The 27654-nt window shown below is 41.5% G+C and overlaps 1 protein-coding gene across 1 annotated transcript in view; it reads left to right on the top strand.

Moving 5' to 3' along the window:
• Window positions 1-27654, top strand: part of AGBL1 (AGBL carboxypeptidase 1) — a gene marked incomplete at both ends in the record, with an annotated part of 284899 nt that overhangs the window by 184518 nt on the left and 72727 nt on the right. The window contains one exon of the mRNA XM_084293364.1: window positions 10879-11039. Coding sequence (XP_084149490.1) covers window positions 10879-11039 — 161 coding nt within the window. The remainder of the gene's footprint in view (window positions 1-10878; window positions 11040-27654) is intronic.

Genomic DNA, 27654 nt, shown 5'->3' with positions numbered 1-27654 from the left:
CAGTAGAGAATCTTCAGAGGAGAGCTTTGATCTCCATTTTTTTTTCCTTTTAATAATCATATTTCTAGCCAAAAAGATGGCTAAAATATTCATCATCCATCAGTGGACATGTGAGTTGGCAATAAAGTGAGCCTTTGGACTCTGCAGACCTGTGAACCCAGGTGAGCAGTTGATGGCAGCTGGTTTTTGATTTTTGATTTCTGACCGTGCAGTCCGTGTTCCCATGACTTGACACGATGTCCCTCCTAACCCAGCCTCCCAATAATATGATCAGTGTCTTACCCCTTGGGCCTTTTGGTAAAATCTTTCCTTGACATAACTTTCTCATGTATTCTTTAACTCTTTATATGGCACTATTGCATTATATGTTTGTTACATGAATCTGTATTAAATCAAAGCAGACATCAAAGAGTGTTCTGTGGTACTTCTGCCTGATTTACCCTCAGAGTTATCAGCTAGCTCTGGGTGGCTAGGAAAGAGAGAGAAAAAAAATGGTCAGATTGTCACTGTTTTTGCGCATTCTTCTATTAATGTGACAAGCAGCAAGAAGGGTCCCGTGTCAGAGTAATTATGCTGACACCTGTAAGAAAACAGCCAAAAAAACTCCTTGCTTGTACTCCCATCCTTTAGCTTCAAAGAGTTGCCAGGCTGGGGGAAGTCCTCTCCTACGCAGTGTCTCTTTCCTCTCTGATCTGAACTGGGCATAGATGCTTTTTATGCTTTCCCATGTGCCTTTGGCTTGGAAAATCAATGACTCTTTTGTTGTTTCAGAAGTGCTAATACAATAAATTGTAGAATCATAGTTGTTTCCCATCACCGATCCCGAGGTTGTAGGGAGTGATAGTTGGAGGCCAGCTTTGATGGTTTACTAAAGATGACCAAAGAGAATTTGTGATATTAAAAAGAAAGAAATTAGCATGGGGAGTCATTTATAATTTAGGACGAAAGTCTCAGATAGCTATTCAGTTGTATCAGCAAAAGGGGATGGGCATACAGAACACAGAAGGTTAGAGTAATTAGAGTTGAAATGGGAGAGGAAGGCACAGAGCGGTAGATGGCTCTCTGCCTTTGCCTCTTACCTCTGGATCCTTATGTGAAGAGAGGTGTTTAAAGTAAGTTTTTAAGGAGTCTGACACACACAGGGTCTCAGGCTAATCTGTGAACATGAGCACGTGATGATTGCACTGTGCAATCTGTGGCATGTGATGTTGTCCAGGCAGGGGAACAGCAACCAGGTAGAAGCTGTGCTCTGGCACCATTGGAAGAAGAACATGGAGAAAATGAGTGATTCTGGGGAGAACAGTCTTTCATCTGTCAAAAGCATGCTTAAAAATAAATAAATAAAGTATGCCTCAAAGCATAATCAAAAAAACTCTGGAAATAAATATAGGATCCTCAGCACTGGAGTAATAAGAAGTTGTGTAGGCTGAGATTTGGATGCATTGTGGAGCTATTTGTGCTGTCCTGGAGCCACAAGTACATTGCCAGAGCTGGTAGGCAGCCAGGATGGGAACAGAGCAGAATGCTGTGGGACCGTGCTGGCTGGTGTATACAAGAAGACAACGCTTGTATGATTTCTGTTGGTGTTACTTTATGTTCTGTCAAAGCTGTAACTCAGAATCAGGTGAAGCTCAGTAGCTCAGGTTTTATTCCTGCAAGACTTGTAAAGGATCTAAGGAACAAAGAAATTGAACTACATAAAAAGAAATAATTAAAAATGGCCAGCAGACTAGAAAGCATATATCTAAAACATGATTAGCAAGGTGCTAATTATCGTTCCTTGTGTTTAAAAAGTTATTCTAGAGGCTGAGAACCACCAATAAAAGAACCACAGGCACTGGAGTAACTCAGGGATAGGGAAATGCAATGACTGAGTTAATTGTGCCTTGATATGGTGCATTTTTTGAGGGGGATGTATAGGGGATTGGAGGATGAAGAAGAAATGGAATATAATGTTTCACATTTGCCAAGACTCATGCTTGTGCAGGTTGGATTAATGAACATCCCATATGGGTCAGAACAAACAAGAAGGGAGCTTCCTGAAAAATAAAAAATAAAATTTGGGGCTGTGAAGTGCACAAAAGGAGCATTTGTGTAGTCAAGACTTAGTTAAGAGCTGAAAAAAATAGATGTGATACCATTAGCATAATTGGGATGGAAAGAAATTGATAGTAAGTTGATTCCGGTTACCTCTCTCTGAATTGGTCTATATTTATATTTTTAATGACTGAAAGGCAAGGAGGACAGTAAAATAATATTTATTGTTTGCAACTGGTATGAATTATACAGTGGGAAAGAGGACCGAAAGATTGTAGATGGAGTGGAAGATGAAACATAGACAGTGGCAGGGTAAAGCATGTTTGAAGGAATAGTTTTAAGCATTTAGACACATGGTTGGACTCTGAATTAGCTCTAACCATTCAAGAAAACATAAGTAGCTATTACAAAGACAGCTTGATAAAGATGTCTGTGCTATGTGCAGCAGCAGCAATAGAGAAAAAAATGTGAATAAGATGCCTGCATGTGTGAAGAAAGAGGGGGGCTAGGAAGATGCTATAATATTCCTCTAGACATGAATGGTAATACCTCCTGTGGAGTACTGTGTTTGTTATGGGTCATTTCCTTTGTAAGAGACAAAGCAGTGATGAAGGGGGAGCTAGAGAGAGCACATGAAAGTGCTTAGTGGCCTGGAAGGCAGCTTTGGTATGGGAAAGTATTAGGGATACTTGAGCTATTGAGTTAGGAAGGGATGGAATAAAACGTTACGGTGCAGAGAGCACAGCAGCGTGCAGAAGTAACACCGAGCACCACGCTGGGGAGAGGTTTTGCAGTGCTGGGGATATTTGGCAGCAGCGGGAAGCAGGCTCCCCACCCCAGCGGGTTCTCCTCCATGTAGCATTGCTGCCAAGCCAACACGCAGCTTGGCTGGTCTGCTTGCGTCTGTAATGCACTAGCACAGGAGCAGAGCACCAGAGATAATTTGGGCAGAGTTATCAGGCTAGAGAGGTTGGGGCAACGTCTGCGTCGTGCTGTGCTGGCTTCTCACGAAATGTACTTCAGTGCCTTAATCCCCACGTTGGTGCAAAAGTGGTACTATGACCCTGGGGTCTGATTTTGGATGGGGAAGAAAAAGAACACTAGCCTTGTTGTATCATTTTGGTCAATACATATTTTCATCACCTCCGAGGTGTGGAGAGTAGCATGTATTGCAGCAGGGTGAGAGGGAAAGGCTTTTAGGTTTCCTCCATTGCAATTTATAGCACAGTGAATTTTAAGATAAAAAATACTTTGGAAGTTCCCAGTATTGCTACTTTAAATCTTACTCTACTTTAAAGCCATGCAGGAAAATAAGAAGGTGTTGTGTAATATATTAAAAGAATATGAGAGCATTGCATGTAATTAAGATGCAACAATTACTTCTTTATGTAATGCATAATTAACCTGGAGAACCCAGTAGTGGAAGGCATTATGGAGACAAATACCATAGTAAGAATTTTTTAAACAGGTTAGACAGTTTATGAATAGCATCTGCATTTACATTAGCCAGAATAAATTTATAAGGATCATAAATCCTTTTGTTCCAAGGCATGTGGTGATCACCAGCCAGGATTAGGAAGTTATTTCATGGCCAAACAGGGTAAATTCATTGCTGAAAAGAAGGCTTGGGTGGGCCTAGGATCTGGTCACTATGCTGGAATTATTTATATAGGCAGACCTCTATGTGGAAGTAGAGAGAAAGGAAAAGTGATCCAGGGGTTAGACTGCCAATTTAGGACTTGAAAAATGTACCTTCTCGCTTTCCCAGACTGCTTTTAAAAGCTAATTCATTTGACACAGATTCTCAGACATACTTAGAGGTCTACCTCCCATTTAATCTTCAGATACCTCAGGTACCTGTCTGTGCCTTGTTCCAGAATCCACAGTGTTCACATAGCAGGAGAAGGCATGCACGTGAGAGACACTCATGGACAGACTACAGGTGAATTTCCAAGGTACCATCAGATGGGGTAACACATCATAACTTGTTGCAAATAGCAAGATTATGGTAAAGAAAGGTGCTTTCTCGAATAAAGTACTTGATTGTCGCCAGTGTATGGTAGCTCCCTTTCCTCACACTCTCCAAGAATCACTACATGACCTTGAACAGTTTCCCTGGTACTATTCCTTAAGCATCCTGAAGTTTTTGTTTTCTTTTAGGAATCATCTTTTATATATATATATATATTTATATTAATAATATTTTTTATTTAAAACAAACAAACAAACAAACATTGGCAGTGCCTATTGCTTTTGTTATCTCTACTAGCAAAAACTTACCTTCTGGACCTTCATTTCCATAGGTGCTTATCTTCCCCTGCCTATTCTGGTTGCATTATTGTCTGGTCAGTAACGTGAGACTTGTGCAGAAACAATGTACAGGTAACCATTTAGATCAGATTGTGTGGGCAGACTTCTCCCTAGAACTGGCTGCGGTCCTTAGATCAGACCTTCAGATACGCCTGATCCAGTCACTGAGAAACAGTGCAGACTCCTCCAAACTGGCCTGCCGTGTCATTCACTCAGACTCTTTGGTTATATTTGAAAAGACACTGCGGGAAGAGGTGAAAGATTGCTCAGCAAAAAGAGGGATGATCTGTTAATGCTGCTCCAGGTCCATCCAAAGCCTAAAAGCAGTTCCCTAGCAAGCACATTGCATGGTAATGAATAAGACAGAAAACCACTGTACTACTCAAGTGTTTTGGAAAGCAAGAAGTTTGCAGAGAATAATGTTTTCCTATATGGTTTGTCTACATAGGGGAAAATATCCTCTTTTTTTATTTCTTTTTTTTGTTAAATTTTATTCCCAATTTGTCTACCCTTCACAGTTGTGCCCCATATAAAAGCACAGTCAACCCTTGTGCTCCTCAAGAAGCCATTTGGCAAAACTGGGCCTTCTGGTCCCCTGCACTGTCTTCAGCTTCATACAGCAAAGTAGAACAGGTGTAACAGCATCCAACAGGCAAGGAAGCATTCCTTGTCCAACTAATACTGCTTTATATGTGTGCTGTCTTTTGGGGAGGGTGCTGGGAAGATGGATCCAGCCCTGTGCATGCCCTGGGTAGTTATCTATGTTGACGTAAAAGATGAGACAGCAGCGTTGAGGGATAAAGCGGCCAAGTTAAGTGGTCATCTGGGGTTGGCAAATGCAATGCTGATATAATTTCTTTGGCTCTGACGCAGCTGACCATATGTTGAATATTGAGTCAATTATGGGAGGAGATAAAGGAAGGGAGAAGGACGCCAAGCAAAGAGCAGAAAAGGAGAATTTGGGGAGGGATGGAGGGAAGAGACAGCTGTGGTAATGCTGTGAGGGAAGGGGTGGAGATGGGAATGCATGACAAAAAGAGGTCAGTGCGGTTATAAGGAAAGAAGGGAAAAGCAACCTTCTTCTCCACAGTAAGTTCAAGTAACCCTTTTGTCCACAAAGGAGAATGCCTTATTAAAATAATTGTTTTGCTGGAGAACTTGACCAGAAGTTTTTCTGTTTACTAAATCCCCATTTCTCTCATAAGCAGGCCTGTCAGGCCTCTTTCTCCCTTCTGCTCTGCTTCACTCCATCCCTTGAGCAGTCTTGCCTGTAACATCCATATCTTTAGTCAGGGAAAGAGTCCAGGTGAATGATAAAAACTGTAGCATGTTCTTGGGTACAGAAAATAATAAAATAAAATTGCTTAGTCCCTGCTGATGCAAAACCCCAGGCAAGTTCAGCAAAAGTTTTGAGAGAGGCTTCAAGGCAAGCTAGGCCTTGTTTCCTCACCATGTAGCCCAAGTGCTGGGTATAATGAGAACAAACACTCGGAGTGAGGCACACCTCTCCAAGGGTGAGGTGGGGGTGGAGGTTTCCATTAGCTTTCCTCTTGTTATCATTCCTCTGTATCAGCATCCACTGACCTCAGCAACCCCTCCCTCTTTCTCATCCTTTTATCTCTCCTGTCCTTTTATCTTCTGTCTCTAACTCCAGCCCCTCTCATCTTTCTTTCTAGAAATTCCTGCTAGCTTATTTTTTTTTTCCTCGGATCTTCAGCCTTTTCTGCTTGCTTAATCCCCTTGAAATCATTTGGCCCAAATTCCTATCCCCTCAACTCCATCTGTTTAGCATGCCGTACCTGCTGCTTAGGGTTCTCTGGGGCATGAGAAAACCTGGCTTATTCCCTCCTGTCCTAGTTGTCGAAATAGCCAGTTCCCCAGCGTGTATCTGTGTATATTCGTTCCCAGGGGTTTAAAGGACAGTACCTTTCAGGGTTGGTCACAGAATCACAGAATTTCTAGGTTGGAAGAGACCTCAAGATCATCGAGTCCAACGCTAAAATTTAGGCTGCAGACACCAGGCACCAAATGTTTCTTTCAGCTGCCTGGTTTATCCTCTGTGGCCTCCAAATGGTTTCTATCAGTATTCTGATGGAGAGCTCGCTGATGGAATTAGTGGGAAAACAGACTGTCAATTTATTTATACCCAGCCTTAGGGCATAACCATTGTGCATGTGTAAAGCTATTAGGATGCAGAGAATACTCTGCATGTGTGTGTGTGTATATTGACTGGCAGGGAGTTTACAAGGAAAAGCCATTGCCTCAGGGATTGAACGGTGACGAAAAGTGGGAGAGGTGACCATGCCGAGTGCCAAAGATCCTCTTTCTCCGAATGCAAGGAACAACTGATGGCTCTGAAATCTTTTGTCTACTTGTGTTTATAAATATCTTTCGACTCCAGTTTTGCTGCAGCTCTAGTTACCCTTGTGGAGAGAGAAATTTCTAATTTAACTTTTGGAGTCCTTCCACCTTCTTCAACAATATCTGTGTTATGAAACTATTGCTGCCTTTGGCTGTGGGATTGTTTAAAGCATATGAGTAATGAATAATAAAGTTTTTCCATCGCATTGTCTTTTAGCCTGTGTTTTCAGGGGAAGTTGAGAGACACTGGAAACATTGAGTTGTGGATATTTATTTGATGCAACAGCGCTGAGTATGAATGGACTGTTTTTCCAGTATGATTTCATCAGCTTTGGGTGGGAAAATTTGTATTCTCAATATCCTGATCAAATGATAAGTGAATAAATAGCTGCCTTTTTTTTTTTTTTTTTTTTTCTCCCTCCTCCCCAGTTTCCTATTACTGTGTCAGTGTCAATTAGGAGATGCAGGTGAGCCCCCTGCTGCCCCAGCCATTACACTAAGACACTTTTAGCAGAAAAGGCAAGATATATGTTGGTTGAAGTGGACCAAGAGCTAGTAGAGTAAGTGTCCATTTCATTCGATTATCCATGTTGCTCGTCTCAGGGATCTGTTTCTTCCCATAAAACATAAATATATATGTGTGTCTATGTCCAAATCTTGGACTGTTGATAGGCATCATCTCCTGCCATGCTGTCTGCTGTGGAATGAAAAAGTGAAAAAGGATTAGCAAAAACTGTTTAGCTCTATTATTCTTTATAATAGCCAGAAAACAATTAACTGGTTATCCCTTAATGTTATGCCTGCAAAAGACTGCATGAGAGGGCCCACGGGACCACTGGGCACATTTGTATTGCGCAGTGGAGCGTGCTGTACCAAGCTGATGCTGATCCAGACTGGTTCTTTCATGTAATAGGGAGCAGAAATTGTGCAGAGATATGAGCTGATCATCAAAGTAGGATGGCTTTGTTAGCGTGTCTCTGAGCCTAAACTAATTGTGACTGATGAGTTTGTCTGCAGCTTTCTGGTGCAGCATTTTCTGCTTCAGAATTTGCTTGGATTTTGCTGGCTTGGAAGACTTCGCACCGTGCTCCACGGCTCATATAGATGTGTCCAAAGGAGGACAGAGCCATAAAGCATTGTGCTAGGGAGAAAGATGGGGTCACCGAGAATACAGACTGGCAGGACACTGCAGAAGACATGCCATCAGGCACAGTAGCTTCCTCCTGTACGGCAGTGGCAAATAGATCATATCATGTGTGTAAAAAAAATGCAGCTTCACTGCCATGGAGGTGTGCTTCCTTTCAGCTTCGTAACCATACCAAAGTGCACCACCTCTACTGTTATCTTCTTCTCTCTTAATCTCTTGTAGAATATTTTCACAACTCTGAGTCAAGAGCACAAGCTGAACAGTTTTAAAGCTCTGTGTTGCAGAGCTACAAGGGAAATGCCTGGAGACCAAGCTTCCCTTTTGAGTAATGCAAGTGGGACTGAATCCTAACCAGCACACGTGCTCCTGGCATCGCTGGCAGATGCCGTCAATAACATCGGTTTGATATGTCAGCTCTGTCAACATCTTCGATTTAATGGTAGTCAGCTATGCACCTCCAGCTCCGCCCTCTGCTGGGAGCTGAGGAGGGAGGAATTATCTAAGTTAGCTGCATTAAAAGATAAAAGTCTGCCTGTGTTGGAAGTGAATAAGGTGTGTTAACTGGTAATCTTCAAACTGAGGTCTCCAGCTGTTACTCCTGAGCTGTTTGCTATCAAAGCAATATGGATCCATCACACAGCAGCTAACTCCAGTGCATGAGCAGTTACTGTCTGAGGTTTCTCAGGTATATTATAGTTTTATTATTTTTATTTCTCTGCTCATAGTTTCTTAAGGCCTCTTCATATCCTGAATAAAGCCCTAGGGAATCATAAAGCCACAGGCTGAGTTTTAGCACAGACACAATTCGCATCACCTGAATTGATAGGTATTTAGTGTGTTGCCTTGATCTTGGAAGCAGGACCCTGAGATGCACCCCAGGGAAAGCTGCAAGATGTTCTTTGTATTTTTTGCCCCTGAGAGAATAACTCTTTTGCTGTGGAAATGACATTTTTTGCTCAGAAATGTCACCACTTCTGCCTGCCAATTGTAACTCTGTCACACTAAAATATCTTATCTTTTAAAGTAAAATAATAAAACATTTAGGAATCTATGCAGAGCTGCTAAGCACTCTCATTGTTTTGCATTAATGACACTTCCTTCCCATAAGCCTCTCTCTCTGTTTTCTTACCATTATTAATAATTGCTGTAGTTCATTGTATCTGAATCTTGCTTGGCAAAGCTTGCAGAAAAGATGATTAGGGTAAGAGAAGAAATGGTGTCAGAGATTTGCTTACTGTTATTAAAAATATTTAGGAGACTGTCCCAAGAGCAGAAGTCCGTTTGCCAGAGACCTCCAGCCCTGCCTGGCACTGAGGCAATGTTTTCCCAATTGTTTGCATGCTCTTCTAGGCAGTCTTGTGCTTATCTAGCTGTCCAACCACTCAGTGTAAGTTCAAGCTCTGCATTATTTTGTTCATGTCCATCATTATAATAACATATTCACACTTGGCTTGCAGGGTCTCAGAAAGGAAGCAGAATTTCAGCATAGTTATTATAGGAAAATGTATCTGTTATCAGATAGGGCTTCTGTCATGCTGGATATTTGCACATGCCAGACCTACCCAAGTTGTAGTGGTGGTTTTCACCCTGTCCAAGTAGTTTGTGGTCTGTAACAAAAATGTACAAAAAAGCTTACAAGAGAATTGTAGACAGTAATATGAGAAATCTCTTCTTTCTTCCATCCACCTGCAGGTTGTTGGCTCAGAAACAATCTCACAGCTCTGCAGAGCGGCTGAGATCCCAGAGAACTTGACAAAGGCAGTGATGTTACACAGCAAAAACAAACAGGAGGACAGAGCTCAGCCCTGTAATAGATTACTGGAAAATATATGGGCTCTGTTACCCATAAGATGGCCACTAACAAATATCTAGTAGAGAGTCAGGTACAGGCCATGCTGTTGTGGAGCACGCCCTGTGCCTGTGGCTAGGGCCAGGGCTGCGAGCGTGGACTTGTGACAGTTGCTAAGGAAACAATCTTGGAAATGGGATTGGAGCTCTTGTCGGAAAATGGGTGGCTGCAGAGATGGCTTGTGCTGCAAAAGCGCACGGGGCTGATAGAAGCAGCAATTGTTCAGCAATTGATTCAACCCCTGATGTGATAGCATTAAGGAGCAACATGTGATGTGGTCACTAAATGCCACAGATGAGGGATTTTGCAGTTTCTTAGGTTTTTCTTTTCAGTGTATCTGTGTTTTTTTTGGTCTCTCGCCATCTTGCTGCCTGCATGAAACTACCAGTAATTACATTGAATTACTCCTATGCAAACCTTTGATGTCTTACTTTTTTGTTTGTTTGTAATATCTGTAGTTAGTGAAAAAACACACAGAGACTTGGTAATCAGGGGTGTTCCAAGTGAGGATCCACAGCTTGGAGGAGTCCCCTTGGAAAGATGATGTTAGTAATCCAAACCCTGCTTGTGCATCTTTGTCTCAGCCTGTCTCTGATAGAGAGACATAAGCTTTTAATAGACTGAGAAATTCCTTGGAGGTGTTTGTTAGTTTGCAATTACTTTGCAATTGATTTTCTTAAAAAACAATTCATAACTTGTTAAAGATCTTCCCTCCCTCCTTCTCTCCCAGTTTCCTTTTCCATCTCTGTCACTGCCCAGTATTTACAGTCATAAAGCCTATTTGTTTCCCATTGCTTAGGGAGATGATTTTTTCTACAGAGAGAAAAAAATGAGACCTAATCATTTGTAAAACTGGATTTACAGTCGGATCCTCCTGGGGACTGAGTATAATTCTTACAATGATGACTTCTGCAAATGTAGTTTAGGTGGTTAACCTATTTGCCTCTGTTTCCCCTTTTGTAAAATAAGGTCTATTTTAGAATAGCTCCTGTAGACCAAATGCTGTCAGTGAATTTGTGAATGGCTTAGGGGAAATATAGCAAAAGTGAATGAATGCTTCATTCAGAATGGAAGGAAGAACACTAAGAGTTGTCCTCCAAAGCAAACCTGACTGTCTCCTAACACCTGCAACTTGCACACTCAGCAATGAACCTTCCTGCTTTTTCTCCACCAGGGCCTGCAGCTGGGGACTCAAGAGTTGGAGGAGATGGGAAGCAAGTTTTGCCTTGCTCTGCTCATTCTGCATCTCAAATCCTTGCCCTGCAGCAAGAAGGTGATGGACCAGGCAGCGCTCCTGCTGGATCTGGATGAGGAGATAACAGACCAAGCACAAAGGTCAGTGATGGTATTATTCAGAGGGTTCTCCTCTGGGAGATCTTCCATGGAGACAATCTCTTACAGGGAAGACATTCTCTAAGGGCTATAGGCAGGGAACAAATATTGCAGATTAGTAATGGAATTTGATGACATGATTTAGAAATTGTAGGCCTGATTCAGCAAGGATTCTCACAGATATTCCTCTTCACACTGTACTGAGACCTACATACATTTAGAACACAGGTTGGTGACTTCTTGATGCATGTGACGAAGTCAGTATCCTACTGATCATTGAGAAGGTGTTTTTCTAAATTGCAAAATTCATTTCTTAGCTTCCTTTAGGGATTTATGCAACTCAATTTGCCATAGTATAAATATATGGGGACTTTGGCCTGGATAAATGTCAGAATATGGGACTCTTCAGCTTGAATTGGTGATGAAGTGGAAATGTATATACCCTTTCTAGAGCATTCTCGTTAGTGCTATGTGCAAGCACATATGCTTGTAATAATGTTTTTCCAAGACAAATGGAGAAAGAAAACTTAGTGATGTGATATGATTTGAAGCTTCCCAGTGGGTTTGTCATCAAAGAGTGCTTCAAGCTTCATCAATGAAAAGCAAGTTTTTTCAGTTGCAGAAATGCCCCTATAATTTATAGCAAGCTTCCAGTCTTCTCCCTGCAGGAATACTTAACTGACATTACCACCACCTGTTCTTCATGCCGGAAACCATTCTTACAAGCTTGTTCACGGTTTTTAATGTTTATGAGGGACAATGAAAAAAGAGGCCTGAAAAATAGAGACATTCCTTTGGTATAGCTGTGCTCACTTGAACGTATGAACACATAAATGAAGCAATTAGCATGTATCCTAAACAATTTCAGGGCTGCGGACATCCATCCAACAAATCGTTGGTGTGTCAATAGAGAGAACTACTGGCCAGGTGTTTGGATTTGAGATATAAATCAAAGTCTTTTGAACTAGAGCTGGAAGAGCCTTTGCATAAAATAATGTCTCTTCTGGGAAGGAAAATATTGAACCTTGATTAGCCCTAGACAGTGATAAAAAGCCACCCAGTCACACTAGCTCAGTGAGGCCTTTCCCTGATCTGTGTAGTTTTCTGTTACTATTTGATTTGTTTGGTTTCATACTATTAGGCATTCCTTTAATTTTTTCCCAGTATCATGGGGTAATGGACCTGTACCAAAATAGTAGTAAGAAACTCTCTAGTTACCAATACTTTTAAAATCAACAAACCTCCAAATCCCTATAAAGCTCCCATAGTGTTCCAAACGTGGCCATGGTGACTGAAAGCAAAACCTTCTGTCCCTTCAACTTTCCCCAGCATAAGTGTCATCCAGGGATGTAATGCCACTGTTGAAAGGCAATGTGACAGTTACTTGTTCATTTTCACTCCACTGGGTAAAATTGCAGATCTATGGAGTTTTGGTGGGTTAAGTGCAATTAGTTACCATTTGCAGAACAGGTAAACAGTTGCATTGTTTAATCCTATCTAGAGATATGCCATATTGCAGGAGCTTGTTGCGTGAGGCTGGGGAAAGAGAGACACAGGGACCAAGGGGCTTGCTAGCATATTCTGTTTTTTGATAAATAATTCATTGAAAATGATTGTGTAGTCTATTGATTCTGATTCAGAAAATTAATATTTTGCCTCTGGGTTTTTATGAGACTCACCAAAAGAATTGCGTAATTTGATTTTAGAGGGAATAGGAGGCCTACTGGAACCAATGCAAGAATGCAGAATACAGAGAGCACGTTGGTATGGGCAGGAGGGCAGCTATGTCCAGGCCTCTCTCTCAACTCAGACTTTGAAATAAAATAAGACACAGACTTTTAAGTAAAAAATGATTCTCCATAAAAACATTTATCTGGAGGGAGCTGTGGGGTTCCATGCAGTCTAATCTTACTCTGTAAAGACAAAGTCCAATCTTGCTCTTTTAGGTAGCACAAGGAAGTCACCAGAGCCTTGCAGCTTAAGGTGGCGTATCATTACGTCAGTGGAAATTATACTCTGTTTTTTTCTAGGCTGGTACCGTCTTTGTGGGTTTAAGGAGAATGAAGTGTCTGTAGTTTAAACACAGCTCTGTTGTCTTCTATGGTTATCACAAAAATGCATGGCATCTTTGAATCCTTTCTATATTTTCTTCTTATGAAAGTGTGAGTAAACGTGGATAGAAATACCCAATTTATTTTGTACCTTTGCCAAAGCAGAGTTAGACCTGGGGCCTGCACATGTAACACAGGATCAATCTAGGTGGGTACCTTGTGGGATTTCTTTCTTGTGTGCTTTATATTGTGAGCAGAGGTGTTTTTTAACACCCTGAAGGTAAACCCTTTTCCAACAGTCTGTACAACCCTGATCCCAGGAAATATTATTCATAGATGTTGAAGTGTGAAGCATTAGCTCTGATTGTAGCTAATGCTTTTCTGGCAAAATAAAGTGTGTCACAAAGACTGTCCTACTAGCAGTGTCAAAAGAAAATAATTGCTATTGCTCAACCTTGATGAAAATACAATCTTTATTCATTGGTAGGGTTTTGTTTTGTGGAAATAGGATGAAATTGCACTGATCGCTACAGATGCGAGCAGTGTGATGTATTGCACAATGCTTATGTTAAATATGTCTATCTCAATCTAATGTGTTTCCTAAATATGTATTTCTCAGTGCCCATCTCTGTAGTACTCTGGGTGACAGGTCAAGCAATGGAATGAAAAGTTAATCCAGCACTGAATAGAGCTGGCTCCCAGATGAAATGTCTCATTGCAAAGGTACATAGATCACAACCTATGGAGCCAGAGGTCCCTTCTGTTGTGAAATCCCCACAGTTCATGCCCTGCATTTGTCTCTCTTTTGCCCTGGTGTCTGGTGTGCGTGTCATTGACTTGGCATTTCAGCATCTCCTTCCAACAGCAAACATTTTCACCTGTCAAGGTTTATAACTGCATGTGTCTTTTACTTTTCCTCTTCAGGCTCTCTCTGCTCTGAGTATTTCGTAGCCTTACTCTTTCACTACTGCTGTGAAGGAGGTGAAGATGCAGGCTGGACCCTCCCTGCTTCCCTGGAATAAACTGTCCGCTGTGACCTTTATACAGTTCTTTCAGAATCAGTGGTCAATAAATCAGAGCAAGGTAATAGCTGTCAGGAAAATAACTGGTCTGAAGTGACTGGTCCTCCTGTGTGAATGGGATATTTCTCACATCAGATCTGGTCCATAGTGTTCAGACAGTCTCCAATGAGCCAAAGAAAGGTGTACAAAACCTTTAGCAGACCTAACTAAATACAGTTTGATACATGGGCAAGAATTTCTTCCTGACCCATGCATTCTTCAGTCTAGTATGAAGAGTAAATGGAAGTCATTCACAAGCGTGAGTAGGGCAAATGGAATAAGTTCCCAGCAGAGGCAGAGTAGTAAAGTATCTGAGTCTGAGGATAAGTAGAGGAGGCTGAACTTCCATCACTGGGCCTACACCACTAGTAGAACAGTAGAGTATTTCCCCTAAGACCCAGAAATCCTTAGACATCATGAAGTTGGCCCAACAGCTATTTGTCACTAGTCTGCAGCAGTTCTATGTGGCAGCTGTCTCATAAACATGCAAAAAGTTGGAGGAAGTATAAAATACAGTACATGCATTATATAAATTACAACCGTAAGGTGTGACGGCTGCAGGAAGAGCTCCTTTCTCCCTGTGTGTCATCAAAGCTCAAGGGCTAGATACAAACTAGGCACGTTCAAGGACTATTCCAAGTTCCACCTAGTTACCAGGTGACATATATGTCCTTCTTAAGCCTGCCTTAGAGACGAACAGGTAACTCCTGAAATTATTGCCACTGGTACTGCAGTGATATAGGATTTCTGGACCACCTGGAAGTGCTCATCTGCGTCATACCTGAAGTGCTTTAACTGTGAAACCTCTGTAGTAAATTCCAGGCCTGTTATTCAGATATTATCTCTCCACAGAAAGTTCCTATGTGCTTCCTACCGAATGCTGTACCTGATTAAATCAAGGGAAAATCCAGTTAAGGGACTTCTGAATTGATCTAATGTAAATGCTATATAAATGTTGTGCTTACAGGGTCCTGGAACCAATGCTCAAAAGGTTATTGGTATCTAATATGTTGCTTCTCATCATTTATTGAATGACGACAAAACCAAGTGGCTATCTAAGTGTTTCCAAAAACATCCATATGACGTCCTGAAAACTTCAAATGAATAAATGCCCTTGGGACTGGAACAAACTTTTGATAATCCTAGCAAAATTCTGCCCCTCTAGTGGTTAAATTGTTTAAGGTATTAGCCAGCTTTTAATTAGCATCCTGTGTTCCTGGGACACTTGTTCAAGCATTATCACCCTCATGTTTCACAAAACCGTAAGAACTTAGTAGTTTGTTTATTTTATTTATTTTTTCTCTTCACAAGTGTTATATAGGAGTTTTTCTGCATCAAATAGCCCTTTTTCCACCTCCGTGCAACAGGGTCAGTCTTAAGGACCACTCTGCCAAGGTCAAAGGCCAAATGTGTGGAGAGTTTTCTGGTCTTTAACAGCCTTCTTCAGAAAACAATGTAATGTATCAGATGCTCATACAGACATTTTATTCTGCCCTCTCCCAAAGGCACAAGCTGGCCTCACAAGCATTTGCCATGCCTCAGGAGGAACCACTAATTTTGCGTTTCCAGCCTGCCACCACGCCTTGTAGTCAATTCAGGCATTCAGAAGCTCTCTGCTGGGAAAGTGAAACGCCAGCATGTACTTCAGACATCATGTGTTTTGATAATAGGTTTCATGCCTCATTTGCTGTAAAAGCGATTAGGTTTTAAGTCAATGCTGTCCAGGTAACTTCACATTTGTCATGGCCAGAAAGAAGATGGGAAGTGACTGTTTGTTCACTTAAAACAGGTTTAAGAAAGCGAGAGCATCTTCTCATTAAAGGTGTCTTCCCCTTCTTCCTCACGTTTTGAATGGATAGTATATTCCTTCATTCTCTTCTCCTCTGCCCTCCAGGTTGTGCTTGGGAGTGTTTTGCACTGCAGCGGTTGTATCAGTTTGTTCAGGAGACACATGGTACATGTACATATTGAGACAGACCTTTCAGGAGTCATTAAGAATTTTCTGCTGACTCAGATATTATACATCTCTTGTGTTTCTTTCTCATTTCTTACATTTCTTGAGCAGAGCCAAATCCTTCTCCATTCCAGATGGCAAATATGCCTAGCTCTGATATTAATCAAAAGCAGGAAGCTTAATCACTATTCTGGCTCTTTGTCCGGATGTAATCTTTTCATCTTCCATACACTGAGAAGAGTTAGATTGCTTGGTGAGTGGATGGCAAATCCAAGAATTGACAAGAAGGATTAGCAGATCATTTGGAACTGTGCTTGCTCTTCTTCTATAGTGCATTGATGCACCATCATGATCCTGGATGGTATTGAAATGTTGGATTTCCCATCCTTGCACTCTAATTCACCCTCCCCTGATTATGGCTGTGCAAGCAAGTCCACTCATCTTTTAAGCTATGTGGCCGAAATGCCATTCAGATCAAACTAGAGTGAATTTTTGGACATGAAGCAAACAAGAAAGAGGAAAGTTCAAACAGCAAAATAATACAGATGGAACAAAGCACGTTTGCTTCATTTCAGGCATTTCTGACATCTTTGAACAGCAGAAATGCAGCATGATACTTCTGTGCAGTGATGGCAAATGGCTCCCTTGCCTGATAGCGTATGTCTTCCTCTAATTACAGGTGAATGTGGATTTAATTCCTTGTTGCATTTTGTCTGTTTTTATTAAGTAAACTGGAACAAATTTCAGCTGAAAGGTTTGAGTGCAAGACAGTGCTTCACCCAACAAAATGCCCCGTCACCTCGCAGTTAGGGTGTTCCAGCAGCCATGGCATCTGGTTCCCTGAGGCAAACTGGGCAGTTGGACTCTGAGGAGTCCTCTGACACATGCATGAAGTTGAAAGTGTTCTTTCATGAGGTTGTGAATCTAACTCCTTGGGGAATGTAACGGCAGGACTTATTTGACAGTTTTGGTTCAGACTTCCGTTTGATTGAATGCTCATTTTTCTTTAAGTAAAGATTTGGGACTTTTTTTTTTTACCTTGATCATCTGTAGATGTTAAATATCTTGTGCCAGCTTTCAGGAGAGGAGGTTGCTTATTGATACTGTTTTTTTTTTTTGTTGATGTTTTTGTTTGTTTTTTAAGCTTAGTCACAGATTTTATTGCTGGTAAAGGAATTTAAAATTTCTACTGCTTTATGAACATCTCTGGATGTGGTATTTCTATATTTGGATGCCTGAGCAAGAAGTGCCAAGGAGAAGCATTTAGCTAAATAAACCAAGTGTCATGTTTGCCACGCTTTGTCATATTGGTGGTGTAGAACATGGGACAAAAGGAGTTTCTAATGTATTTCTTATAACACTTTAATGGGCACATAATAACGTTTAACATCAACACAATGCATCAGCTATAAGAGTAACTGAAGCTAGGTTCTGATGTGGTTTCATATCACCATATCACTGTAAGGAGTTTCAGTAATACTGAACTGTAGTTGTCTTCTAATACTCTACAATGATCTTTCTTACAGATGGTGCAAAAGAGTGGTGGTACCTTGCCCTCCAGGGTCTGACCAAAAACCTGGAAGTCCCTGCTATTGGAAGGAAAAAACTCAGGTTTTGGGTTTGGATGTATTACAGGCTTCAGATTTTACTGTCCCTGTATACCTTGATAATCATGTTTTCCAAGTAAGAATGTGAACTTTCTCCTATCCATCCCTTCATCCTTCTCATCCAGCCTCTTCAGCATCTTTTCTTTGTTAGTGTGAGAATCCGAGCCCAGTGAATTCTTTGGAGGTTCAGCCAAGCAATACAGCCTATAATGAATGCATTTGGTATTCAGAAGGCTTTTATGTAGCTGTGCACAGGTGAGCCACTGTAATTCAGCAACTTTTCATTAACACTTTCTAGAGCTGTCCCTGTTTTCCCTCTATTGATTTTTATTATGATTATTATGAAATACCTTGGGAGCTGCACAGCTTTTGTTGATTGTTATCAAATGCCAGCCCCAGCTATGCCAGACTGGGAATAATTATTCATGCTTATTTCAGAGGTAATTAATTTATCATTTAATAGCTAATAATAGCAATTTAAATGGCAGCAGAAAGGAATCAGAGGAAAAGAGTGAAAGGCAGAGAAAGAAATCATAGAAAGAACTTCAAATATGCACAAAAGGACTACTTGCTATCATATCTGTCTGAGGTTATTCAAATTACTATACACGTACAGATCTGACTAGAGTACAGATAATGAACTTGTATATATCCAGCAGAACAAATGGGCTCTGCATTGCCCTTTCTGTGAGGCGTATTGGTATAATACTGTCTGGTATTAGACATTTTCATATTGATTAGGAGCATCTGTATTTCTGTGGTGCAGTCCTTTCCCTTAAAATCTAACTTGAAATATGAAAGCCATTGGGTCCCTTCACATGTTGGGATAGAATAATAAAGCTGATTGCTGGAGTGTCCCCCAAATGAATGGATTATGAGGGACATCCACTTTCCTCTGAGGTGACCTTTATAGACCAGGATAGTGCTGACACTGGAACAGGATAGATGGTCTTTTCTGGAAGGGCACAAAGAATTGTGGGAAGATTGGTCTATTTAGACTATTGGTCATTTTGAATGCAGCCGGAGGAGGGATTTCAGACTGAATATACCATGGATCTAATGTTTAAGAGGTAGGGTTAGGAGATTCTATATAGCATTATATAGGTTATATGTATACATATAATGTATAACATATATACATATAACATATAACCTTCAGCAGTGGCTGAAGCTCCAGCTGCATTACGTTTGGGTCTCTGTCATCACAGCAGAAGGAGGCAATTTAGTGCAACTGTGGTGATCTCTGTCCTTTGCTTTCAACTATAGTGTCAATCCTTGTGCCTTTGGGCTGGTGGGAAACATGGTTAAGTGATAAGGGAAGTCCAAGGCTCTTATTATCGTATTGTTTCCATGTGGTACTTTCCCAAATGATTCCCAAAAGAGCTTCTGCCTTGTGAAAAACAGAACTGGCATGCATTTCATAATGATGAACACTGTATTACCTGTAGTAGGGCAGGTGAAGCAATGGGGTGAGTGACAAGGATGGTAGTTAGGCAAAATGCACTTCCAGCCCCTCAGATGGAAGCATGTTTTAGTGGAAGTGGTGTATTTTTCCTCTGATGAGTTGTTCTCTTTCTGGCAATTGTCACTTGAGGTGACCTTTAATTAATCCGTCCACAAGTCCCAAAAGAGTCTCTTGAGGATCACACTATGTAACGGAAAATTACACTGGTTGAAGGTGAAAACGGACTTTGCTTTCCAGTGTTCTGGAGAATTAGTAATGGGATGTAGATCACAGGAACTAAAGGCTTTATCTGGTTTATCTGGATTGAACACTTCACCATTTAGAGTCCTTACCTCTTGGACCCAAATAGTAGGGGCTCTGATATCCAAGCATCACAGAATTTAGAAGCAAACTGAAATGAATGCCAGGTATCTGTGAAACCAGGTAGAGTTTTACTCATCACTAGCATCAAAGCCTCATAGCGCTACACCGCATTGAAGGTGGCAGTGTCACATACCTTACTATTGTTTAAAGTGAATATTTCCTGTCATGGGCAAGGTATAGTAATAAAAGGTGCTGAAACCCCTGTAAAACCACCAGTGGGATCCAGTTTTTCTCCAGGTCAGAAGTTCATTACTGATTTAAGTTACTCAGGCCATAAGAGTGAAGGAGAGCCAAATGGTTCTGCTATAATGATATTCCTAGGCACATTGTGTCTCCATCTCTTCATCCTTTCTCTGCAAAGTGAATGTAAGAGATTTCTGCTTTCGAGGCAAAAGCTTGTTGCAGGTTCTTTTGGTTTGGTGCCCAGCCTGCAAATGAGAGTCTGACCAGGCCTCTTGTACTGTGGTGACAGGATGCAACTGCTATCTAGGAGCATGTCCAAAGAAAAAAAAAATCATTTAGCAAGACAAATGAGAAACTAAACAGTTAAAAGGGTAGAAAAGGCAGAAATTCGTAATTAAAGCTGGTGAGTTACTGTAAAAGGAGCACATAGCCTGTAAGTGAAGTGGGTGGGTGAGCAAAGTGTCACATTTGGAGGTGAAAGTCGGCACTTGAACAGCATTTTTAAAGTACTCCAAAGCCACCTCCACAGACATCTCCGCTCTATTGTATATTCTGTCAGAGGCTCTGGCTGTTCAGTGCATTGTGTCTGTGACTCACGCAGACCCTGACGCTTGCTGCCACACGAGATACTGGAGAGAGAGACGTGGCAGAGCTATCATGTGAGACATGAGATAAATGTGTGCAGGTTGTTGTTTCAAGGCCCAGAACATGCATGTACCACTGTGGATGAGCACATACACATGGAGATACAAATGCATAAGCCAGTCCCTGTTGGCTGTAACGATTCATTATATCCTGTCAGAAACCATATGGATTTATTAGGATGTATAGGCTAAATGTAATGTTGCGGAAAAGAATTAGTGAGAATTACTGTGCCTGACCACTCCTTCTGGGTGCAGAACCTTTCCCTCACACCCAGCCTGACCCTCCCCTGTCCCAGCTCCATGGTGTCCCCTCAGGTCCTGTCATGGTCCCCAGCGAGCAGAGCTCAGCACCTGCCCCTCCGCTCCCCTCGTGAGGGAGCTGCAGGCCGCCATGAGGCCTCTCCTCAGTTTCCTCCTCTCTGGGCTGAACAAACCGAGTAATCTGAGCTGCTTCTCCTATGTCTTGCCCTCTAGGCCCTTCGCCATCTTTGTAGCCCTCCTTTTGGACACTCTGTCATAGATTTTTCTACTGTGGTGCCCAAAACTGCACACAGTGCTTGTGGTAAGGCCGCATCAGCTCAGATCAGAGCAGGACAATCACTTCACTCAACCAGTGGTTGGAGGGCAGAGCACTGACGGTTTCTCATCGCTGTCACGGTGCAATGTGAGAGCTACGGGACTGATTCTGGCCTGGAAAAGCGTAGATGGACCTGTGATGTGGGGTGGTGGTAGAGGAGGGGGAAGGATTGATGCTAGGTGAGGTCAGTTAGCAGAACTCTATAGAAAGCTGTAGCTCTGAAAGAATTAGATTGGAATGCAGTGGCCAACGCAAACATAAAAAACTAGCTTGTTGTGATGTTTTCCTTTCCCAAAGGCCCTATCGTTTCAGTCATGGCTTCTTTCTGCTCCCATGGGTGGATGCTAAGAGCTCAGGCAGCTGCCACAAGTGCTGAGCAAAGCCAACGTGCCAGGGCATGGGCTGGGGGAGAGGCAGGCTCTGAACAGTGGAAGAGGAAAGAAGAAAAACTTTCCCTTTGCAGCTGTTAGGGCAATATTCCCTCTCTGTATTCTCCCCACGATGCAGTTGGAGTTTCCTGCTGAATGACTCCATCTCCCATTCTGACTTCCGTTTGTTCTTGGTAAAACTTTTATTTTTCAAGTGGATGAAAAGCTAATTTCTGGACGGTTGAGTTTCATTTTCAAAGTAACAGAAACAGGCTTTACGGTTAGATTTTCACATACGTCTTTAACCATTTAGAAGTACATAATCAGCAGCTTTATCTATTGCATACTATTCACCAGTTAAACCATAATGGTTTCCTATTAAGCGTTAACAGTTAGTTACTACCTTAAATCCCTATTTCAAAAAGAGTAAGAGGATTTGGAGTTGGAAGGCAGAATAAGCAATAGAAGCAGCTGAATGCCAGAAAAAGATTCTGCTATCAGGGCAGTATCATCAGAAATGAAGAATAAGGGGAAGAATAGAAAGCATCTGTTCTCTATCTATTTCTCTGTCTAATCTGTTTGTTCTGTCTAGTCTGCCCAACAAGTTTTTACATCACACTCTGTACTTCAGAATTGTTTCTGAAGATGCCATTCTACAGCATCTTCCATAAAGCACCAGCATCTCATTAAAAGATAAAAGTCCTATGCAATTCAAATAGCAAGCAAAACCCCCATTTCAGATAGGAAAATAGTGTCTCATCTTCCGTCGACCTGCAGGGGGCAGCCAAGAATTTGGGTAAAGTATTGCTACCTGGATTTATCTTGGCAGGCTTTTGCTGGTATTAATACTTATTTTTCATTGTAGCACACAACCTGTATTTTCATCTGTGAATAAGTGAATCATAAGAAGACAGGATCCACTGTAGTACATTTGTCCAGTTAAGTGTTCTATCTGACAGTGCTCCGCATTAGAGATTTCGATGAGGGATGCAAGAAATTGCCATAGTGGGCAATTACAGACTACCCCAACTACCTAGGGGAATGCCTTTCGATCTTCAGACACTTATTTATTTATACCTGGAAACATGAGAATTTGTAGCCTTTCCAAATAATTATAATAGCAATAATCCTGTCTAATGAAATGTTCCAGGGCTCTGATTTTCTGTAGTAGTGGCTAATGCTTTTTGAATCTTATATTGCTCCTGGCTGCACGCTGCTATCTCATGAGTTTTATAGATTAGCTGTGTGTTGTGCAGAAAGAAAGAGTATTTCCTTTCATCAGCTGGTCTTTCACCTTTGCAAATGCATTTTTGTCCTCTGCTGTAAGAGAGAATAATTGGGAGTGCCCAAATTGCCAGTTATTTTGTAAACAACTATCACCTCTCTTCTTGTACATCTGGTCATGAAAGATGCTCAGTTTATTTTCAGTCTTCGTATGCCTCTAAGTACTTTTATCACCCGGTCTGGAACCCTCCTTATTTATGCACTGTCTTTAAAGTTATAGGAAGACAAGAATTCAAGATGGTTTTGCTAAAGACAGCGTAGCATTTGTTAAAGTAACAGTTGTGTAATATTTTCACTTTTACTGTCTGCATGCATTGCAGTTGAGTTTTGGTATTTTCAAGAAGAGTGGTAGGTTCCTGGATTAATCAGCCTGATTTGATGAATGTATTGGAGAAACCATTTTATCTTTAAGCCGTTATTACCTTGGAAATTTACTGGCCACAAATAGGAGATGTGAAGGAAACCAGAATCTCTCAGGTGAAAGTGCATGCCCATAAGAAATCATGTCTTTTTTTTTTTTTTTTTTTTTTTAAGACCATTTAACTGTATTTATCTGTCTGACTTGAAGTCAATGATTATTCTTACCGATGTCTAGAAAGGACCAAATACAAAGTAGAAAAACAAATGGATGGAGTTGTGATGCCGGCAGCTTGTGGGTAGCACAGAACAGTGAGAAGAGAGAGGGGCCCTGAAAAAGATGGGTATGGAAGGTCAAAAGCAGACCAAGAGCTAACCCCTCTCCCTGCCTTCTCCTTGCAGCTCACGGAAGTGATCCTGAAGACTGCAAACAAACTGATGCCTCACTTTCAAGAGCTCAGGATTAAAAAAAAAATAAAATGTTATGGGTGGAAACATAAATAATGGAATAGGCTGAAAAAATGGTTTAGGTATTTTAACAATGTCTCTGAAGCATCTTTGCCCTTTCAAAGGAAGAGCAGATTGGAGGCATAAGACTCAGAAGCAGGGGTTTTGTTCACTTTTCTCTCACTTCTTAAAATCATACCCGAACTCTTATTGTGCAAATGTACTGTTCAGGATCAAAGCCTCAGCTCCAAGTGGAGAAACTCCTTGGAGAGCAAGGCCTGAAGGCTAAGCCCGTAATACTGCCGCTGCTGGCTGTATAGCATTCTGCTTGGGAAATCTAGTCATGTGTGACCCAGCACCTGGAGATACAGCAAAACTGGGAGCAGCTTACTCAGGATCACTGCATAACTTGCGATCTTTTTTTCTTTTTTCCAGCTCAGGTCCCTCTGTTGGTCATGGTCCATCAGGAATTTAACCCCACCAGTGTCAAATGTCTGTAACAAAGCATCCACTAATTCCTTAAACTTCTCAGAAATGGAGTACTCTGGCATAGGAGCTGGAATTTATCAGAAAGGGAATAATGAATAGGCTCACTCGAGGTCTCTACTCTTTTCAGTGTATTTTCCTCATGTCTGGCATTTCCATCCACTTACAGAGTGGCTCTGAGTAACCAGCTATTGGTGAAGGATCAGTAGGAAGATGGTTACTGAAATTTCAGAGATTATTTCCCCTGTAGGTGTGACAGGAATAGTCATGAAGACAGGATACCTGTTCGCATAGATGTCTCTCATGCCTTCTGGTACTTTCTCGCTTTTACTCCATCCCTTGTGGGGTGCTGGATCTGCGTGCAGTTAATAGAACTTAAATAAGGTGACTCTCAAACAGCAGTGTCCTTGATCCATCATTAAAAATGTCCTTGAAGCATCGTGTCATCAGATGGAAGGTTTGTGTTGCTACTCACTGGCAGTACTTGTTCTGCCGTGTATGTTACACAGCCCCAATATATTTTGTGCTGTTCAGGGGGAAGTGAGCTGCTTTGGTTTTGTTTCTTTTTACTTTTTTTTTGTTTTCTTTTGTTTTAAACATTTTTCCCTGAAGGGCACATGAGAGCTGTGGGGGTAGGAATGCGATTGCAGGAAGGTAACCTTTCCCATCCCTGAGTTTTCTCAAGAGATGCATGCAACAGCAAGATACATGTAAACCCATCAGAGCTGTTAGTGTGGCTTAATACTAACAGATGTAAACCCTTGAAGGAAATAAACAGCCTAGCTCTGAACAGGAAGCAGAGGTATAAAGCTGCAGCCATGTGCTTACTCCCCATGTTATTTCAGGCAGTTATTAATTGTTTAGCTTTCCTAGGAAAATGACAGCCTTACTGCTACTTTCTTTCATGTTTGTGTACTTCTACCAATAATACAGTATATTTTTTTTTTTTCTAAATTTGAACATCGGATGGTGTTTTTTGTTGTTGTTGTTTTGTTTGTTTTTGTTTTTTAATTATGAGGACTCCATTCTAAGACTTAAACATTGAAAGAGTAACTAGAGGGGTAAACAGGCCAAATTTCCTTTCTTTCCCAAGTATTGAAGGTGGAGGGAAATGGAGAAGTCTGTCTTCTCCAAGCAAGATCTTCTCTTCCACACCAGGAAAATAGTTTTGGAAGTTGATCAGGGAGCTTCAGAACTTCAGGAGTAACAAAACCCAGATCCCTGTTGTGTCTCTCTCAACAGAATTTATCTTTGCAGGGTATGGGCTTGGCTGTTTCTCTGATCCTTTGCATCTGAGTGACATTCCCGTGCAGTGTGCAGCCTGCTGGCTTGTCCTCTCAGCTAGATCTGTGGCTGATGTAAGTGGGCAGAGTTTTCAACTCATTTACAGCAGTTACACCATCTTCCTCCATCTTCTCTTACAGTAGCGGCGCAGCATGCCTGGAGAATTTCCCTACTTACTCCCACATAGCTTTTCTAGAAATCACCTGTGCCCTGTAATGGCTCAGAAAATAAAAGCATGGAGGCATTTGCCCTTGTTTAGTCCCCTGCTGATGGGTCAGAAGTAGAGATTAATAGGATAGGAAATGTGTTTCTACTCTGCAGTCAGTAAAGGAAATTCACTGGAACTAAATTAATCATGAAACGGACACAAAGAAGAGAATAGATTAGCAGGGAATTAACTCATTAATTAGATTCATACTGAAGTTCAGAAGAACCTTTCCTTCAAGATAACAACCGAGTTCAAAGATCAGCAAGGGTAGGTCTTGGGAGGCAGGCACACCATTTTATTTCTGAACTCTGTCAGGTTTTACTTTAGCCCAACATCTGCCTAGTTATAATAGTGCATCAAAAAAGCTGCTGGAAGGAATTCAGCAGCTGGCAAAGTCTATCCACTAAGTGCCCAGCCATGGAAGCTATTATCAGCCCATTCAAATCGCTAAGCTCTGGTTCCTGGTGTTAACATAAGTGCGGGAGCCCTCTCTATTGTGCCACCTTGCTATATTTAGAGCTCGATCACAAGTCCTCATGTGAATAGCAGCAGCTTGTTGGAGAGTGTTTTTATTTTTTTTTTCCCTCCAGCATTAGGGTGAGCAGAAACCTCATGCAGTTTTAAGACAGGTGAAGTGCTAAAGCACTGTTCTGCATGCTGCACTTCTCAGGGCTCCCAGCTTGCCCTTTTTGTTCAAATTCCCAGTGGCAGGATGGGCTGGAGGTAAGTCGCTGCATGTTTCTAAGCAGATAGGGCTTGGCTGCAGTCTAGTTGTTGTTCTAACGGGACTCTTCTCTACATGATCCCATCTTAGGCTAGCCAGCAGCTCAGGCTCAGGGTTAATTTGTGATCTACACTTCAGGCCCAGGGTTAAGTTGCTATCCACACATCAGTGTTCTCATTTAAACAAGGTGTACGCTGCTTGAGTGCTGTGCAAGAGAAATGTTTCCCTTCGTGTTGCCAAGTATGGACTCTTGTGGAGGGAACAGAGAAAAGTGAAGAACTTTGCAGTTACCTGGTACTCTGTGCTGCAGAAAGGCCCTGTCAGCTCCCTTCAGGCTCTGCAGAGCCCTTGGAGTGAGGTCTGCTACTGCCCAAACGCCAGAAGGCCCCGTAACCAAGCCGTGTGTTGTAACAAATGCCACACCGCTGCACGATGGAGCTGGTGATAAGTGTGTAGAGACTGTTTTTTTGTAACGCGTTCTTAACGAACTAACAAACCAGAGCTAAACACCGAGAGTGAATCCATGTGAGAAAGGCCCCCTGCTTTCTGACTTACGCTTTCCCTTCTTTTGCTTTTGCTATCTCTCAGCATGAATGCAATCAAACCGCACTCAGGAACATCTGAGCTGTGCATTCGCCACTTAGGACTTTCTGGGTAGTGAAGTTTCCACATTGTTTATTTAGAGCTAAGTGTTCTGCTGGGTCTCTTATCACTTTCTGTAAATAACAACTGTCCTCTAAATTCTTCAGGCTGATTACTGGGACTGACAATCTGTGTGTTTTGAGTTGCTGAGCTGTATTAATCTCTAATATACCCTGGTCTGTGGATGGAAAGGCTAATGTATTGAGGATGTCACAAGAGGTAAAAGCCAAAAGACTTACTCTTCCTGGGCACGTGAAGTGCTTTGGTTGTGACATGAATAAATCTCCCAGCAGCAAGAGTGCTATTTCTGTTGTGCATAAAGATGTAAGAGGAGTCTGTTTTTTAATCCAATTTGTTAGAGATTTTATAGCACCAGAGCTAATTCATTTCTAGAAAAGAGAAGGCATACTTTATTTTTTACCTACCTGTAGCTTGCCATGATATAGTTTATTCCACCTGCTTATTGATGGAGTTTATAGGAACTTCATCCTCAAAAGAAAAACTCTAATTATAACTAGATAGGAAAAGCATAGTTTATGGCTCTAATCTGTTCTCTTTTGTTTTTTAGAGTCTAACCCTCTTCCTATCAGTGTGAAAGGTGGAAATTCATCTCCTCAAACCCTGTTGAACGACACCTACTAGTAGCCCTTGCTAAAATGCAAATGGGAAAATGAAAGGAAGCGTCACATCCATAGGCTATATAAAATACAATTCAGAGTTTATGCTGTGATAATTCAGTCCTGTATAATCCACACCAGGCTGATGAAATACCAGTTTGTACTGTGAATATGACCCAAAGCAACTGAAGACTTTATTGTGCTTTGGATGAGGACAGTTAAGAATGCAGAGTCCACATTCAGTCGGCAAAACATTTCTTCTTTGTACTTTTAATACAGCAAAATGCTTTGCTGCT

This window comes from Netta rufina, assembly GCF_964035555.1.
Source record: "Netta rufina genome assembly, chromosome: 11".
NCBI lineage: Eukaryota > Metazoa > Chordata > Aves > Anseriformes > Anatidae > Netta > Netta rufina.
This window is presented reverse-complemented; position numbering and strand designations above follow the sequence as displayed.